The sequence below is a fragment of the Pseudorca crassidens genome, chromosome 13, assembly GCF_039906515.1.
Source record: "Pseudorca crassidens isolate mPseCra1 chromosome 13, mPseCra1.hap1, whole genome shotgun sequence".
Lineage (NCBI taxonomy): Eukaryota > Metazoa > Chordata > Mammalia > Artiodactyla > Delphinidae > Pseudorca > Pseudorca crassidens.
In genome coordinates this window covers 15581258-15599197 of record NC_090308.1, presented here as the reverse complement: position 1 = coordinate 15599197, position 17940 = coordinate 15581258, and the positions used below count along the sequence as shown (strand labels likewise).

Below are 17940 nucleotides of genomic sequence, written 5' to 3'. Positions count from 1 at the left end.
CAGGCGGTCGCCAGCGCAGTTCCCGGCAGCGCCGGCCGAGGCGGCGGGAGAAGCGCAATCCCCGTGTCCAGCAGGGCAGCACACGGTCACCCGCGCAGAGGACCTGGCCCCAGACCCACGCCGGTCGCCCGTGTGTGTCTGCGCGCCCACACCCCCTTCGCCGCGCGCAACTCCCACGCCCCGGGCCCGCTGCCTGCCGGGCGCCGGATCCGCCTCCGGGGCTGGACCCAGACGGTCCTCGGCTGAGTCCCTAGGGCTGCGGCCCCCGCCCTCCCCCGCCCGCGCTCCTCCCGGTCGCCGCGGCTCCTCCTCCAGAGCTCCCCGCGAGCCGGCGGCGGCGCGGAGCAGGTGCTGACGAAGCCCGCGCATGCCGCTGCCCGGCCCAAGGCGGTAGCGGCGCCGGGCGCTCCGCCCGCCCCCTCCTCCGGGCCTCACTCGGTCTCCGGCGCGCACGGGGACATGTCGGTGGCGACGGGCAGCAGTGAGGCGGCCGGTGGGGCCGCCGGCGGCGGCGGCGCGCGGGTTTTCTTCCAGAGCCCCCGGGGCGGCGCCGGCGGCAGCCCAGGCTCGAGCAGCGGTTCGGGCTCCTCCCGGGAGGACTCGGCGCCCGTGGCCACGGCGTCCGCTGCCGGGCACGTTCAGCAGCAGCAGCGGCGCCACCAGCAGGGAAAAGTGACAGTGAAATACGATCGCAAAGAGCTTCGGAAGCGGCTCGTGCTAGAGGAGTGGATCGTGGAGCAGCTGGGACAGCTTTACGGCTGCGAGGTACCTGGACGCGGGACCGGGAGGGTCGGGGGCCTCCCTGGCCCCGCTGCGCAAACACAGGAATTCTCCAGGGCTCTGACTCCCTGGCGCGCACCGCCCTGGCTCCTGGGGACCCAGGGCTGGGAGCGAGGCGCGGCGTGTTCTCTCTCCAGAGTGCCCTCTGGTGCCGGGGCGCAGCGATGGGGAAGCCCCTCCTGGGTTCAGCTGCCGGGTGCCCGGAGAGCTGGGGGCCCCCTTGATGGCCGTACCGAGAGCTAGGTCTTGCTCGGCGCGCTGCGTTTCTGCCAGCCCCGGGCTCCTCTCGGCTCCAGCTGCAGCTCCCCGAAGTGGGGCTCGGAGGGGATCACCCCGGCTGCGCGCAAACCCACGAGAACAGCGCTCACTGCTGGGACCCTGGCAGACCCGGTTTCTGTGGAGGGGGAGCAGGGAAAAGACTGAAAGCTGCTTAACGGAGAGGAGAGATTCTGGGGATCTTAGAGACCACCTCGGTTTCTGAAATATACAACAAAATCATAAGCTGAACGCTTTCCCTTTGCTAGCCAGCCCCGACGCACGTCTCCATAGTTCGGCCTTGCATTACCAAAGCTGCACACGTTGGGCTTTGTTGAAGCCGCTTTCCTTCTTCCTGCCCAGTTTCAGTTACTCCCGTTGACGGGCGCAGAATGAGAGCCTTGGGCAACCTGGAAGGGTGCCTGGGTGGAAGGAAGGGAGCCTGCGGGTGGTGTGCGGGATGCCCGGAATCGCCCAGCTCCCCCTCCGCCACGACATTTACTTCCCACAGTTCAGGGGCTAAGCTTATACGCAAATCTGACTGCCGCGTCAGGAGAAATAGTTGATGTAAGGAGAAATATTTAGAATAAGCTGTAACAAAACTATGGCAGAAAAATGACCGAAGCCAACATGATCGCCCATGAGAGTCTTTAATAACAGTATTTGTAAATGAAGTATTCTACTTCTTTTAAGGGAGTGGAGTTTGGAAAGGGTGGAAGAATGAAGAGGGTTAATAATTAAGGATATGGTTTCTAAGTTAAAGCTAGGTTTGTGTCTATAGGGCTGTTACCCTCTACAGCAAAAATGAAAGCCAGATGAACCCACTGGCTTTTCCTCTGGTTTAGATTTCACACATTTTATGGCCTATTGTGAATACATATTTTCCTTAACATTCTCATCGCGCAAGGAAACAGCATTCTCATTACAGACTCCTGATGAATGATTGTGATATAATGAAGCTTGACTATATGACTAATGGGCTTGTAAAAATATATTGTTTCTCCAGCCCAGCTCTTATAAAAAGCCATTTTAATTGCATAAATAAAACTGGCCAAAATAGGAAGTGTTTATGGGTTTTTTTTAAATAGGAAGTTGGCAAAACTCTTTAAAGAAACAATATATTTGATTTAGATGGGATTACTGTGGGATGGATGGATGTGCTCAGTCTTGCCTCTGTAGAATCCAATTACTTTTCACTTATTTCATACTGGTCTTTATACTCCATTTTGGGTTTGGAGAAGATTTGGGTTAGTAGAGAAACTGTTGTTGAAATTAACAATGATTTAGCAATGTTCTTTTTATGGGAGACTAAATAGATGTAGCTTGGGAAAGAGTTCCAGCCTCTCATCAGGTTGGCAAATCATATATTTTAAAGGTTCTTCTGAATAATTGGAAAAAAATGAAAGATTGAATACTCACTGTATTAAACATGTAGGTTAGGTACCTATTTTAAAGGGTAAATTGACCTTGAATCTTTTCCTTGTACTTCTCCCATTTCAGACCTCAACGTATAGCAAACAGCTAGAGAGTTGAGAGGTTTTGTGGTGAAATGACACAAGATGCTATAGGCTGCCCGCATGTCATTAAAATGGGGCAAATATTCCTCTTCAAGTTGTTCTGTCATTTTAGGTTGAAGAAATATAAGTCATTGAAAGGGCTGTTGGCAATTTGTAAATACTATATTGATGCTACACCTTCGTTGAATAATAAAAAGCCTGTGGACTAATAAGTATCCACGTAAGGGATTGTCTTCTGCCATCTATTTTTCCACTGTTAGGGCTCTATTTTTAGCTTCATTTCTCTGGTCTGGTAGCCTTTCCTTGCTGATAGCTTCAAGTATTTCAGCCTCTGGTTTGTGAATCGAGAAGGACCTACCTGGCTTGTAGCTCTGAATCTCATGAATATGAAGGTTAGGAAATGTCCTTTTTTACACTTAAAATTGGTAATGTCTCCAAATGTTTAGCCCGTGAAATTGACACGGAAAGCCAGCTTGCCACACTTCAAACCAGCCAGAGCCCTGAGCTATCTGCCAGGTTGGGGGTCTTCCAGATGAACATGTATTTAATTTCAGAAGAACTTGCATCAGGCAGGTCAGCAGTTAGATGACTTGTCCTTTTAAGAATAGAAAATAGTGGTCTTTTAGAGTGGCATAAAGTATGATATTTAAAATTAGAAAGGAGTGGGAGAGAAGAAATACACAGAATAACTTCCTGGCTATGGTTTTATCTAGAAGTTTTCAGTGGCCAATCGGTTTTATACAGAGAATAATACAAAGACAGAATTTATGGAGTACTTATATTACACACGGCGTGCTGTTCCAGGCACTGATTCAGTTAGTCATTACAACAACCCATATGAAGAGAGTGCTGTTATCATCTCTGTTTTACAGATGAGGAAACTGAGACACAGAGGGATTAAGAGGCTTTCCCAAGTTCACATAGCCGGTGAATGTCACTGGGTGAGGTGGGGTAAGAACCCAGCAGTGTGGCTCTGGTCCATGTTCTAAGCACCGAGCCTGCTTATAACTCTGCAGGGTCCTGTGCAAGAGAACAGATGGGGGCCCTCATAGCATGTGTCAAAACGTTTCAAAGTTATGAATCAAGCTAATGAGCATTTATATATATTCTGTCATCCTACCTTGGCAAAGATATCTTCATAATGGCCTGGAAAGCTAGGCTTGAACTTTGAATTCTCAGATTTCCCAGAGCTCATAGCTGGTTGGGAGAATCTTCCCCTGGGCCAGGACCTGCTTCCCTCGGTTCTTCCCTCGGTTCTTCACCTGTGATACCTTCAATGAGGTAAAGGACATCGTGTCCACTTGCATGTCCAGTCTGTCCACACCCTTTGTCCCCCCTCTAACTGTGCCTCTGGCTCCAACCAGTGGCAAAGTCCCCCTTTGGGAGGCCAGACCTGGAAGGAGCCTGTTCATGCCCTGGAAGTGTCCTGGTATTTGATCAGGGAATTCTGGGGACAGAGTGTAGGCTAAAACCAGATGGAGGGATACCTGCTCTGGATGGGTAAGTCCACCTGGTCCCAGGAACTCTGCAGGAAGATGAGTGGGCCCAGGGCTGTGGCCCTCCTACACAGTCTAAGGGTGGTATTGTTCCTACACAGTCTAAGGGTGGTATGGTTAAACACCACATCGTACATAAGTAGAAACGAACACAACATTGTAAAGCAACTATACACCAATAAAAAGTAATAACCCCCGCCCCCCACATCATACAGCCTTTTGGTTACATAAATAAATGTCTTTATAGATTCTAAAATGATTATTTACGTTTATAGTTATTTTCCATTTCATCTTCTTGTACAGTTAGTTACATTTTCACCTAGGAATTTACTTATAACAGAACTGCTAGGTTAAATCTACATCCACATGTAAGAATTTCTGTTTTAAGACATTTTCATATCTCTCCCAAACCCTGATAGTTTTTAAGAGCATTTGATATCTGGCATAGTGTTTACTTTGACGAGTATTGCAAGAGGACTTAACTGGATAAGTCATGTCAATTTTTCCCATCTTGCCCAGCATCAAGATAACATCTGTACTTCCAGTTTTGCGGTTTGATTTGCTTTGGAAATAAGAGCCTGTTGTTAACCTCGGATTACTGAAACGCCCGCAGCAGCCTAGCCATAAACAGACTTGTACACTGAGAGTATCTCCTGGGTTATCCTGAATGTCCATTTGGGGGGCTTTCCTTTTGCTGCAGCTGTCTACATTTTAAAAAGTGGTTTCTGGCACATCACACTTTTTCATCTTCCCTTACTCCCTACCATCCTCATTCTGTAAGTCAGTGGTTCTCAAATTTTTTTGATTGTGGCCCTAGAAAGAAACACTCTTGCTGCCTGATAGATACACTGACACATGGATGGATGAAAACAGAGATTCACGAAGCGCCACTTAATGTTACCATGTACGTGAAAGAAAAATTACAACGTTAATATAAAATATGACTTTATTAATGTTGAAATACAATATTCTGTTCTATTTAATTTACCACAATTGCTGGTTGTGACCCTCTAAATTGATTTCATAACACATTTTGGGGTAACCTGCCATTAAAAAAATACTGCTCCTGAAGGGGAAACGCTTAAACATATATAAGATAATTAGCTAAAATTTATTGAGTGCTTTCTGTGTATCAGGTATGGTTCATGGAATCCTAGTAACAACCTCTGATATTCCCATTTCATGGATGTGGAAACTGAGGCACAGAGAAGTCAAGAAGTTGCCCCAGGCCCCTGAGCTGGGACACAGCAGAGCAGGGCTGTGTCCAGAAAGTCAGCTGTACCTTAATCACTGCTTCCTGAGGTGGGCCAGTGCCTGGCACCTTCTTGAACCCCTGTAGGTTTTCTACTCCCCTGATGCAGCGGTTGTAACTTCTGAGTTGACTGATGTTGCATGTTGGGGGACTCCAGTGTCCGTGGATTTGTTCTCGGATCAGGCCTCCTGTTTTTAGTTCAGGTCGTTGCTTTGTTCTAGATTCCTCCTCTGCAACACCAAATTAGCCTGCTTTGCTGCCTTGTTAGTCCCTCAGCTGGAAGGTAGAAAGTGCTGTCTAGAAGATGGTTTGTGGATAATGTGGTGAATCCCCATTTGTGTAGGTATTTGAGAATGAATAGACTTTTAAACCAAACTGCTTAAAAAAAAAAAAAACTCCATAAACTCAATCTGTAAAATATTAAGGAATAAATTAAACATGTTAAAAGTCCATGAATAAAAGAATTCTAAATTGCCAAAGGATGAAATGAAAACTGTACTTAACAGGTTTCCCTTTGGAACAGTGGTTAGGGAAATTTGGTGTGGAGGCAGTGATTAAAAGAGTAAATGCTTCGAAGCGAGGTGAACCTGAAAGGTACGTTGGCCCCAGCATTTAGTAGTGCTTAGAGATCGGGCAATTTCCTTAACCTCTCTGAGCCCCACTTTCCCCCTGCGTTGAAGGGAATAGTCCTGGCCCCTTTGTGGTGGTGTTAGGAGGACCAAATGGGTCAGACCGTGGAGATGGACCTTAGTCAGTGTTGTAGTTTGAATCATAACCAGCCACTAACTGTTGGTCGTTCTCTGTGATGTGGGAGAGCAGGAGGGGGGAAGAAAAAAGAAGTATTCATACCTATTTGGTGGTAGAATTTGGAGACGGATGTGAGGTCAGAGGCATTGGTGTATTTCTGAACTTGAACATGGGCAAATATTCGCTCTGTCATTCCCTTTTTTCCTAGAGCCTTCCTCATTCTGGAAGTTCCTGTGGATTTTCATATATGTGGAGAGAACTTAGGCATCAACAATTTGAAGGCAGGATTGGTCTGAATTTTCTTTGTGTTCCTTGTAGGGCACAGTTCTTCGGCCCTTAAGCATTTATTTGAGTGAATGAAAAAGGGTCAACCTTCCGAAAACCTTTTAAAAGTCATTGATCTTTTACTATCGGCTTATTTGGTGGTGCTCCTTGATCATACTCATGGCTATGGAAAAAAACTGATGCAGGGTTCGGTTATAATCATCTATATCAAGCTCTTGCATCATTACTGTTTTATTTCAGCATTTTTGGATATACACCTACCTCCATTGACCTATTTGCTCAAAACAGGAATTTAAAGACAGTAGTCGCAGCTAATTGATTTTTAAGCTTAGACTGAGAGAATTCTTTTGAAAATTGAATCTTCCTCATGTCTCCTGTCCAGCCTTTTCCTTTGCTTCTACTGTTCCCCTTGCCACACTAGCCTACCTGCCCTTCTCATCTCTGACACCTGTTTGTTTCCAGTATCTTCCGTTTTTCTCTCACCTTTGAAACAACCTGGCTTCATAGGGTACCCTTGCTCAGCTCATAGTCTCCTCAAAGACATCATCTCTTTCTAGATGGAGGGAACAACTGAGTCTGTTTCATTTTCCATGTGGTGTGTGCACCATGTGCATAACTGCATTTTGTAGTTTACTCTCTTGTCTCCCGTTTCCTGCACTTGTCTATTTCAAACCTTCACCTGTCTTTTAAAAAACCATCATTATTATTATTTTTATTTTGTTTTTGGCTGTGTTGGGTCTTTGTTGCTGCACATGGGCTTTCTCTAGTTGCGGCGAGCAGGGGCTACTCTTCGTTGCGGTGTGTGGGCTTCTCATTGCGTTGGCTTCTCTTGTCGCGGAGCCTGAGCTTTAGGTGCGTGGGCTTCAGTAGTTGTGGCTTGTGGGCTCAGTAGTTGTGGCTCTTGGGCTCTAGAGTGCAGGCTCAGTAGTTGTGGCACACAGGCTTAGTTGCTCCACAGCATGTGGGATCTTCCCAGACCAGGGCTTGAACCTGTGTCCCCTGCGTTGGCAGATGGATTCTTAACCACTGCGCCACCAGGGAAGTCCCCACCTGTCTTTTCAAGGCATCCTTTCTGTTACCTGCCCTGCCCCTTGCAGCCTCCCGCTGTTCTAGCCAACCATCCACCCTCCCGGGCACTTCCTCCTCTTAATTACCTTCCTACCTGGGCTGCTTTTCAACCTCCTCCTTTCACCCCAGCACATACACAAGTTGCGGTGTTTCTTTCCCTTACCAACAACCTCCTACCACAAAAATGCTTCCCTTTCTCAATCCTGTACTCCCTCTGGTTGCTGCCCTATCTTCTCCTTCCCTTACTATTTTTCTAGCTCTTTCTCCCCCCATGACACCCACTGTTTATCCACTGCAATCTGATGTTGGCTCCTCCCATGGCTTCCCTGAGGATCTTCTTGCTTTGCAGTCCAGTGGTTTGTTTGGGTCTTTTTTACTTGACCTTCTGAGGCATTAGGTGCCCTTCACCATTTCCTAGGGAAACCTTTGAGCAGTCCTCTCCTGGCTTTCATCCTAATCTCTAGCTACCCTTCCAGCCTCCTTTCCGGCTTTTCGTCCTCTGCCCACCTCTTCAGTGCTGTCATACTGCCTCTGTCTCTGGGCCTCTGCTCTATTCTTTCTATTTTTTTCCCCACTCCTGCATCCTCTTTCTGGTTGATACGAATACTCCTGTGGCTTCAGTTGCTGGCCATGTGCTGACAACTCTTCAATCTGTATATTTCACCCTGATCTGTTTTCTGAGTACCAGACATACTCAGATGCCCCGTGGGAACCTCAACTGCAGCTGCTCTGAAACTGAGTTTCTCATTTTCCTCTGCAACCTGCCCCTCTTCCTCAGTTCCCTGGGTGAATGGTAGGCACGCTGTCCACAGGTGTCCCAGCCAAGAGTATACTGGCATCCTCCTCTGACCTCTCCCTGCGGGTCACATCCAGCAGTCAGGAGGTCTTGTGGACGCCTCCTTAGAGCTCTGGAATCTGATTCTTTGGCTTCTCACTGCCACCGCTTTAGTCCAGCACCATATAATTTCTCACCTGTATTATAGAAGAGACACTTTGGTCTCATGTCCCTCAAATTACTGCTCCTACTAGCACTGGTACTACTACCAGCCCTCTACTATTGCTGCTGTTATCGCTACTTCTGCTACTCGAGTAGCTCTCGGTCGAGGGCCAGGTGATTTATACATTTTATCTCCTCCAGTCGATCCTGACAGTAACTTTATGAGGTGGGTGGTATTATCTTAATTTCTTCTCGTTATAGAGGAAGAAACTGAGGTCAGAGAAGTGGTTCCTTGTGCTTGTCCAAGGTCACGCTGACTCCCAAAGTCACATAGCCTCGATGCTACCATGGCTTCCAGCAGCTGCATTTATTAAGTTCTTACTGCACAACCCGTCCTTCCTGAGCCCTCGTTCATTCCCTACAGTAACTCTGCAAGGGAGGTAGAGAGACTGAGGTACAGAGAGCTTGAGTGACAGGTCAGGGGACACGTGATTCTCAAGTGGCAGAGGCTGGAGTGAAGCCCTGTCTTTGGTTCCTGGGCTAGGGTCTTCTCCTCTGGTCCTTCATCTCCAGCTCTCCCTCACCACGGGAGCTTCAGAGCCCCCTCCACATGGCCGGCTGGAGTGTTTCTAAAATCCTGACCGGATCTAGTCCCTCCCCACAGCTGTCAGGATATGGCCTGCGACAAGGCTCAGGGCTCCGCTGCTGCCCCCTCGCTGGTCTCATCTCCTTCCCCCACCCCACCCTTGCTTCTTCAGTTATCAACCGAGGTCCTAGTGCAGGTCAGGCAAGAACCCCTTCCCGTTTGTCTCCCTCTGCCAGAATCACCTCTCCCTCCTCCTCACCTGCCTACGTCTTACCTGCTCTTCTCCAGCAAACCTCTGTCACAGGTGTCGTCACCGGCTGATAGCCCTTTGCTGGCCTGTGCTCACCCCTGTCTCGGCACCTTTCTATAATTCTGTCTCCTGCAGCTTCTGAGGGCAAAATCTTGTGGTCCCTGCAGCCCTAGTGGCCTCTTGCATCCTGGCTGCACTCAGGGGTCCAGGACCTGGCTGTCAAGTGAGTGACGCAGAAACTGGTCCCCTCGACCAGACGGCAGCATCTTCTGGTGCCGTGCATTTCAGAAATACATACCCCAAGTTAAGGGCATTAATCTAATTTGGCTCTACCTGTATTAAAAATCTGTTCTTCATGGGACTTCCTTGGCGGTCCAGTGGTTAAGACCCCGAGCTTCCACTGCAGGGAGTGTGGGTTTGATCCCTGGTTGGGGAACTAAGATCCCACATGCTGCACGCAGTGCAGCCAAAAAAAAAAAAATCTGCTCTTCTATCGTTGACCTTAAGTTTCAGTTCTTTTTCATGCTTAGGAATTATATACATTTTTTTTTTTGGTACATGGGCCTCTCACTGTTGTGGTCTCTCCCGCTGCGGAGCACAGGCTCCGGACGCACAGGCTCAGCGGCCATGGCTCCGTGGCATGTGGGATCCTCCCAGACCGGGGCACGAACCCATGTCCCCTGCATCGGCAGGCGGACTCTCAACCACTGCGCCACCAGGGAAGCCCCTACATGTGGTTTTTTTGAAACTGTGAGCTAAAAGGACATTATGATGGAATAAGGCACAGATGCCCGGGTGATGAAAGTCTTCAAAGGAAGTAATCACACGTTACTGCCATTCTTCTCTGTAATTTTAACTTTTCAGTATGTACAAGAATATTATTTTGTTTGTAATCGTTCATTTCTTTGGAAGTGGAGATGCCTGCTGTGCTGGGAAGGGGTGAGGGCTTTTCCATTAGAAGATAAGATTCAGAGCAACAGGCTCACACAAGTCTTGATAGAACAAGGAATGAAAGCCAGGATTCCTGCCTCTGCTTAAAAGTCCGGGCCAATAAATTCTCACCAGATTTTTCTTAGTCACCACTGGCATTTTGGAAATCTGTTCCACTGTGTAAAAGCTTAGAAAAAAGAAGAGACCAGAGTGTGAATTAGTCTGTAAAGCGTCACTTTATGGTTGAAGAAAAAGTGATCACAGAAGGGCTTTTCCTTTTTGAAAGAATCCTTAGGTCAAGCTGTGGAAAGACCTGTGGAGGGAAGGAATATTCATTCATTCCAACAGATATTTACATAGATGGGGAAAGAGGAGGAAGATGCCTTCATCCATTTAAACTGTATAAGAGAAAAAGAGAAAGTAAAGGAAACCTTCCTGTTGTAGGGGAAGAACGGAGGTGTCCATATGATTGGAAGCCCTTTGAGGGCGGCAACTATTTCCTGTTCATGGTTGTATTAGTGTTTTCAATACACTTATTTACCACATAGTGGTTGTGTATTTCTTCCTTTACTCAAAGCCTGTTTTCGGGAAAGGTTATCTTAAATTCATTGACATTATAATGTAAATGACTAAAAACACTTTATCGTTCATGTTAATAGGAAGTAAGGTCTTAAGTAAGAGAAAGTCGTCACTTAATAGCTGAACTTCGGGAGTGAATACACAGGGCAGGCTGTATCATTTGTGGGCTGTGGGACCATGTTGGCATCTATGAGATCTATGAAACGTGTTCCCAATATGATGTGGTGGGAAGGGTCCTGGCCTCAGTTCTAGCAGGGCTGCCGCTTACCAGCCAGATGACCTTGGCAAGTCATTTTCACATAGGCTTTTGTTTTCAGGTTTTCTTTCCTCATCTGAAAAAAACAAAAAAGAGGGAAGTCTAGGGCTTTTAAGCTCTGATCTTTATAGAGATTCTATAATAAAGCTGACCGTGCATTGGAGAAAATGAGATTTATTAAAGAGACAGTGATATTTAAAGCAGTAATAGAGGGTCTTTTCTCTCAAGGCAAACCTGAGACAGACTAGTTCACCAAAGGATCATCCGATTTACATAGTCATTTCAGTAGCTAAATTGAGTGTCTCCAACCTTCCCTTGCATGATGTCTTATGTGATGCCACTTGGATGGGAAGGATCCAGCTGAGAAGCCTTTTTAAAAAAAACCCTCTTTTCCCCTCCAGCACTTCCTCCCCACTGTTGATTTCCAAGTTAAATTAACAGGGCAGATACTCAGAGCTACCCTATCTGCCTATTGTTTTTTTTTTTTTTTTTTTGCATTTAATTGGGTTAACCTTTAAGAAGAGCTGGCATATTTGACTTAAAGCTTTTAGGCATATAAGTTATAATACTGCCTGTTGGAGGCCTTTCCTGTTATTATTTGTCCATTATCTTGGCAGTGTCTAATTAACTAATGGTGGTGTTTATTTTAACTTGAGGAAGATTTGTGTTGAGATATAAAACGAGCATCTGAGAGAGAAAAGTGCGGCAGCTTTAGGAAATAAATTTTTAAAAAGGCAAAGAGTACAAATTAGCCTAAATAAGAGTCTGAATAAATCTGTACTAAACAAATTAATTTTCACTGGGGAATTTATTCCTGGAATGTCACTTTAGAGTTAGTTTTAGAACATGATGGGATAGAAAAAAGAAAGTAAGATTTTTCATAGGCAGTTCCGGTAGGAAGTGAAAAGCAGAATTGATTGATCTTTATAATATTTGTTTATTTTGTTTCATGATAGAATCCATAAAGCACCATCAGATAATCCCATTCATCCACACAAAAGCTCTGTGATGTAAGTAGTTATCCTATTTTTAAAATGTGAAAATTGAGACTCAGAGGGGCTTCGTAACATGCCCACGCTGAAATTGCCAGTAAGAAGAAAAGGAAGACTCAGAGTTGGAAACAGCTCTTGGAAACCATGAACATCATTTTCACCTTCACCCCCTGATCATTTCCATGTATTCTAGCATTTTTGACTGATACACTGGGCAAGCCTTTTCTGCTTAATTTATTTGACATATTTTCAAATATACTGCATTAGTTGAACAATTTACAGTATTCTGTTATTTTTTAGATGAACCATTTACAGGATTCAGCTGTTTCTTTAGAAAAATTCAAATCTATTAGTTCTCAAGTATACATCACAGTTGAGTGTGCTACTTATTTCTGATTGCCAGGTTTGCATGAGCAGTTAGTATTGGAGTCCTTATGTTCTCTATTTATCCAGTTAGATGGAATTTTGAGGTAAAAAGTTGGAAACTCACTTTAAATAAGCCATTTTATCCTACATGTTTGAAAGTACAAAATATTACCTTTGACATGGCTGAACTAAAGAAATAATGCTTCTTCTAAATAAAATGTGAAAAACCCTTAACAACATCCTTTGCTTCTCTGCCTAAGGATGTTTTTGTCCTGAGCTGCTATGGTCCACCATCTATTAATATCTTTTATGTTTTCTATGTCAGTAGTACAGCTGACAGAGCTCCTTCATTCGTTTCTGCAAATGTTAATGGAATCAAATCTGTTTCAAGCCAAGCAGGTAAGATGTTGAGTTTTCAGATTGGTAAAGATAGCTTTTCTGCTTAGTTCTTATGAGCTAATACTCCACGTAACAATTCTAACTAGTCAACTGGTTTTTCTCCTGTTTGTGATGGGGTGTGGAAGCTCTCTAACAAGTCGGAAGAGAGTGAGTCATTGATTTGGTGCTAAAACATGATTATGCTTGCTATAATGAAAACACTCTACAAATATTATAACTAAAAAAAAACATGTACTATCTCTGGTAGACAAGGGCCTTTTGTTAAGCTAAAATATTCCATTTCATCATCAAACCCCAGATGGTTCAGTATTTAGTAAGCTTATGCCAGAAGCAGTTTATATGGATGGATGTTTAGATAGTGAAAGTGTGTGTGTGTGTGTGTATCTAGGTAAACAGACAGACCATCACCCAAACTAGCCTGAGTCTTTAAAAGCATCTAGTTGCCAGTCACGTCTCAAACTTCTGCAGTATTCCCATGTTAAATTTCAGAGAGGGACAGTGAGCTGCATTTAATACGTGGAAGATCCTTGGGTTGCGTTAACTCATTATTCTGAAGAAGAAGAAAATGAGGAACGAGTTTATTTATCCTTGACACCTTACTGTAAATTGCCTTGCATAAAGCAATTTAAAACAATCAAGGAGGGCAAAGAATGAGATACAGAGAACATATAAAACAGTAAAGTGAAATCCAAATTCTCAAGCCAGTCGTTATGACTAAGAGGCTAACCCCCTCTGCTGCCTCTGCGGGTGCGAGGCCGACCTCTGAGCAGTCCTGAAGGGCGTGAGTGTGGACCTGGCCTTCCTCCCAAGGAATTCAGGCTATCTTTTCCATTTCACTAATCAAAACAAACTGAAGTTTTTAGAGACGGCTTCTTACTGGTGATAGGAAATAGGTTGTCTCATCTCAAGATCCCTACTGGTTGGGATCACGGTTCTTTTTCCATCCTTTATGCCGGGATGGGTAGGGGTGGGCGTGGTCTTCCAGAAGGAGGAGGCAGGCTCCCCCGACCCGCCTTTATTTGCAGACTGTGTGTGAGCCGTCATTCTTGGCTTCCTTTAATTTCCCCCTTTAAATGATAGAGCCCTCTCGGGGATGTTTTGAGGGTTAATAAGGTTAAAAAATCATCCCAGGAAAAGTCAAGGATGCTTATGAAAGTACTACTAGCAACATCTGTGATCTTTTTTTCCATAGTTAATTCTGCCTTGTTAATACATATATTCAAATGAAAGGTACGTCCTTTGGTCAAAAAGAGAGAAGAGGCTTTTGGAGTTTTTTTTTTTTTTTTTTTTGCGGTACGCGGGCCTCTCACTGTTGTGGCCTCTCCCCTTGTGGAGCACAGGCTCCGGACGCGCAGGCTCAGCGGCCATGGCTCACGGGCCCAGCCGCTCCGCGGCATGTGGGATCTTCCCACACCGGGGCACGAACCCGCGTCCCCTGCATCGGCAGGCGGACTCTCAACCACTGCGCGACCAGGGAAGCCCTGGAGCTTTTTGTTTTGAATAATTTTTGGTGGAGTTTACACCTTGATTGAAAATTTTGGTCACACACCAGGTTTTGTGGATATAGAATAATCTAGTCAGTGTCCCAATGAAAAGTCTTCTTGTTGGGTTGCTTCAAGAAAATTACCTTTTTAATTCAAGAGAATTATCACATTTGAGTTAAGTGATAATGGTTAACTTGCATTCTGGATACAAATCGTTTTCATAGGATGTCTTTGTGCTTAGAAAAAAGACCGCAAAGATATAATAAAAAGTGCTTTTTAGTATCATTATGGGTACTTTTAATTTTATTTATGCTTTGTACAATGAATGTGTATTCCTTTAATAAGAGAAATCTAAGTTATTTAGAAAAAGAGGTGGGGGTGGGTATCCTGCTCTGCTGTCATCGTAAGAAAAGGCTTCCTTTCTCTTCCATGATCAATCTCTCTCCTGTCACAGGGCTTGATAATGTTCAGAGCAACTTTTGGGGTGTTTTGCCTTCTCAGGCAGTTTTTTTTTTTTTTTTTTTTGCGGTACGCGGGCCTCTCACTGTAGTGGCCTCTCCCGTTGCGGAGCACAGGCTCTGGACGTGCAGGCTCAGCGGCCATGGCTTACGGGCCCAGTCGCTCCGCGGCATGTGGGATCTTCCCGGACCGGGGCACGAACCTGTGTCCCCTGCATCGGCAGGCGGACTCCCAACCACTGCGCCACCAGGGAAGCCCAGTTTTTTTTTTTAATTGCAAACAATTAAGGGGAAAATGAGCCAACAAGTGTGTTCGTATTAAATGCTTTTCATTTTCAGAATAACTAGTGATAAGGCTTTTGGAAAGTAGGGTGTCTATCTTTTTGGGTGGAAAGACCATCTGTGGAGAGGATGGTGCTACCAACCACAGGACAGAAGGAAGTTTAGAAGGAAGATGGGATCACCCTTTACCTTCTCTGAGGAGCCCATCCCCATCCTCCTACGCAAAAGGGGCTTTCTTCTTCATCTTCAGCCTTTCCTTCAAGAGTCATAGAGCTGTACACTTAAGATCTGTGCATTTAATGGTATGTAAATAATGCCTCAATCAAGTGCTAGACACACAGACACAAGACTCTCTCCCTGTTTCCTCCTCTCTTTGCCCAGGTCTAACAGGGAGCTTGTCTGTACCTTTTGCCTGCATTTTATCACCTTCTGCTCCCCGCAGCCCACTGCTGTGTCGCTGTCTCTCCACCCAGAGGGCTTATGCCCTTCAGGTTGCTGAGACCCTCGTGTCCATCTCAGTTCTCGTCTTTTGTGTTTTTTTGTTTCTATTTAAATAAATTTATTTATCTCAGACCATAGTTGGAATCCTGGGCATTTTCTCTCTTCTTTTTTTTTTGAATTTTATTTTATTTATTTTTTTATACACCAGGTTCTTTTTAGTTATCCATTTTATACATATTAGTGTATATATGTCAATCCCAGTCTCCCAATTCATCCCACCCCCCCCCCCAGCAGTGTTTGCCCTGCTTTCTGAAGCCACTCTATCCATTATCCATCCATCAGCCATTGTGCCATCGTCTGTCCCTGTCTCCAATACCCATCCATCAGTCCTTGCAACCACTTTCTGTTGGGCCCACTTACTTTTCTTTTAACAAATAAACTTTTATTTTTTTAGATGGCTTTAGATTTACAGAAAAACTACAAAGACTGTACTCCATGTACTCTGTGACCAGTTTTACCTATTTACCTTAAATTACTATGGTAAATTTGTTACAATTAATGAACCAATCTAGATACTTGATTTTAACGAAAATCCACACTTTAGTTAGCTTCCTTGGTTTTTATCCAGGGTCTTTTTTCTGCTCCAGGGTTCTGTCCAAGACACGACGTTACATTTAGTTGTCATGTCTCCTTAGACTCCTCTTGGCTATGACAGTTTTTTAGGCTCTCCTGTTTTTCATAACCTTGACAGTTGTGTGAAGTACTATTAGGTATTTTGTAGAAATGCTCTGCAGATGGGTTTTGTCTGATGTTTTTCTCATAATTAAACTGGGATTATGGGTTTTTGGGAGGAAGGCCACAGAGGTGAAGGGCAGTTCTCATCACATCCTGTCAAGGGGCATGCTATCAACAGGACTTATCACTGTTGATGCTGGCCTTGACCACCTGGCTGGCGTGGTGCCTGTCAGGTTCCTTCACAGTAAAGTTACTCCCTCTCCCGCTTTCTATACTGTATTCTTTGGAAGGAAATCACTACGTGCAGTCCCTACCTAAGGAATGGGGAGTTATGCTCCAACTCCTTATATTTCTGTATGATTTATATGGAATTCTTCTGCATGGGACATTTGTCTCCTCTCCCCCATTTGTTTATTTAGTCAATAATTTATTTAAATCAATATGGACTTGGGGATATTTATTATGTACTTTGGGTTAAAATTCAAATTGCTCAAATTGTTTCAACTTTGGGAGCTATTTCAGGTGGCTCCTTTGTATGTTTGACGTACTCCCATCATTGTGTGTGTGTGTGTGTGTGTGTGTGTGTGTGTGTTTAATACTTTCTGGCACTACAAGGTGTTCCAGGTTCATCTTGTATATTTTTTGCCCCAGGCATAGAATCAGCCGTTTCTCCAAGGAGATCGGGTTCCTTTTATTGGAGAATGGTATCAGAAACCAAGACGTGGATGATAGGTGTGCTTGTTGCTACTGGGGTGTCATTGTTTCTAGGGTCTGTCAGCTGTCAGAGTAAGGAAATGTATGTGTGTATACTAACCTGTGTATATACATATATCTGTAAATATTTCTATACGTAGCCATCAGTATCTATATTAAGTGAAACATGAGTTCAAGATAATGTCTCCAGCTCGAATCCATTACCACGTGAATTATTCTAGCCTCTTTCTCTTGCCCATCTGTAAATTCTCACTCCATCAGCAAGAAACCTGAAGTTCCCACCACCTGCCATCCATTCACTTAATTGTTCGATTGTGGCATACAGGTACAGCAGCATCGGAGTTAACCCATACCCCTGTGGGAAACAGCTTTATCAACTAGAGTGCTTACGCGCAATTCACTTGCATTTAGTCTTACAGACTCTATTCATTTCCCGTTACTTAGATCAGCACCTTTTCCCCATACCTCCTTCAGTGAGATTGTTTCATACATTTGTAATATAGTCAGATTGTTTTATCACATTCTGCATTCCATTTTGGGATCCCCCAATCTCTTAAATGATTTTTTAAAAATTTGCATACGTATTCTTTGTGCTGTAAAGTTCATGTGCCTTGACAAACACATGATGTCACATATCTACCCTTACAGTATCATATAGAATAGTTTCATCACGCTAAAAAAAACCTCCTGTGCTTTACTCATCCAACCTTCCCTACTTCCCCCTGAGCCCCTGACAACCACTGATCTTTTTACCATTGCCGTAGTTTTGCCTTTCCTAGAATGTCATACAATTGGAACCATGTAATATGTAGCCTTTTTAGACTGTCTTCTTTCACTTAGCAACATGCGTTTAAGATTCATCTATGTCTTTTCATGACTTGACAGCCCATTTCTTTTTATAGCTGAATAATATTCCATTGTTTATTGGCTTGTACCACAATTTGTCCATTCAGCTGTTGAAGGACATCTTGGTTGCTTCCAGTTTCGGGGCAATTATAAATAAACCTGGCATAAACATTTGCACACAGGCTCTTGTGTTGTTATAAATTTCAAATCATTTGGGTAAATATGCCAGATGTACTTTTAAGTGCTAGGGGTATGGTGCTAGGGAAACAGCAGAGAGGCAGAGTC

At 44.7% G+C, this 17940-nt stretch overlaps 1 protein-coding gene across 3 annotated transcripts in view; it reads left to right on the top strand.

The window, feature by feature from the left end:
- The first annotated feature begins 312 nt into the window (after window positions 1–312).
- The window catches only part of PPP1R14C (protein phosphatase 1 regulatory inhibitor subunit 14C), an 86314-nt gene continuing 68686 nt past the window's right edge, over window positions 313–17940 (top strand). The window contains exon 1 of one of the 3 annotated variants that reach the window (XM_067701777.1): window positions 313–765. In XM_067701777.1, coding sequence (XP_067557878.1) covers window positions 460–765 — 306 coding nt within the window. In that variant the 5' untranslated portion in view covers window positions 313–459. The remainder of the gene's footprint in view (window positions 766–17940) is intronic. The other 2 variants (XM_067701776.1, XM_067701774.1) reach the window with 2 other exon arrangements.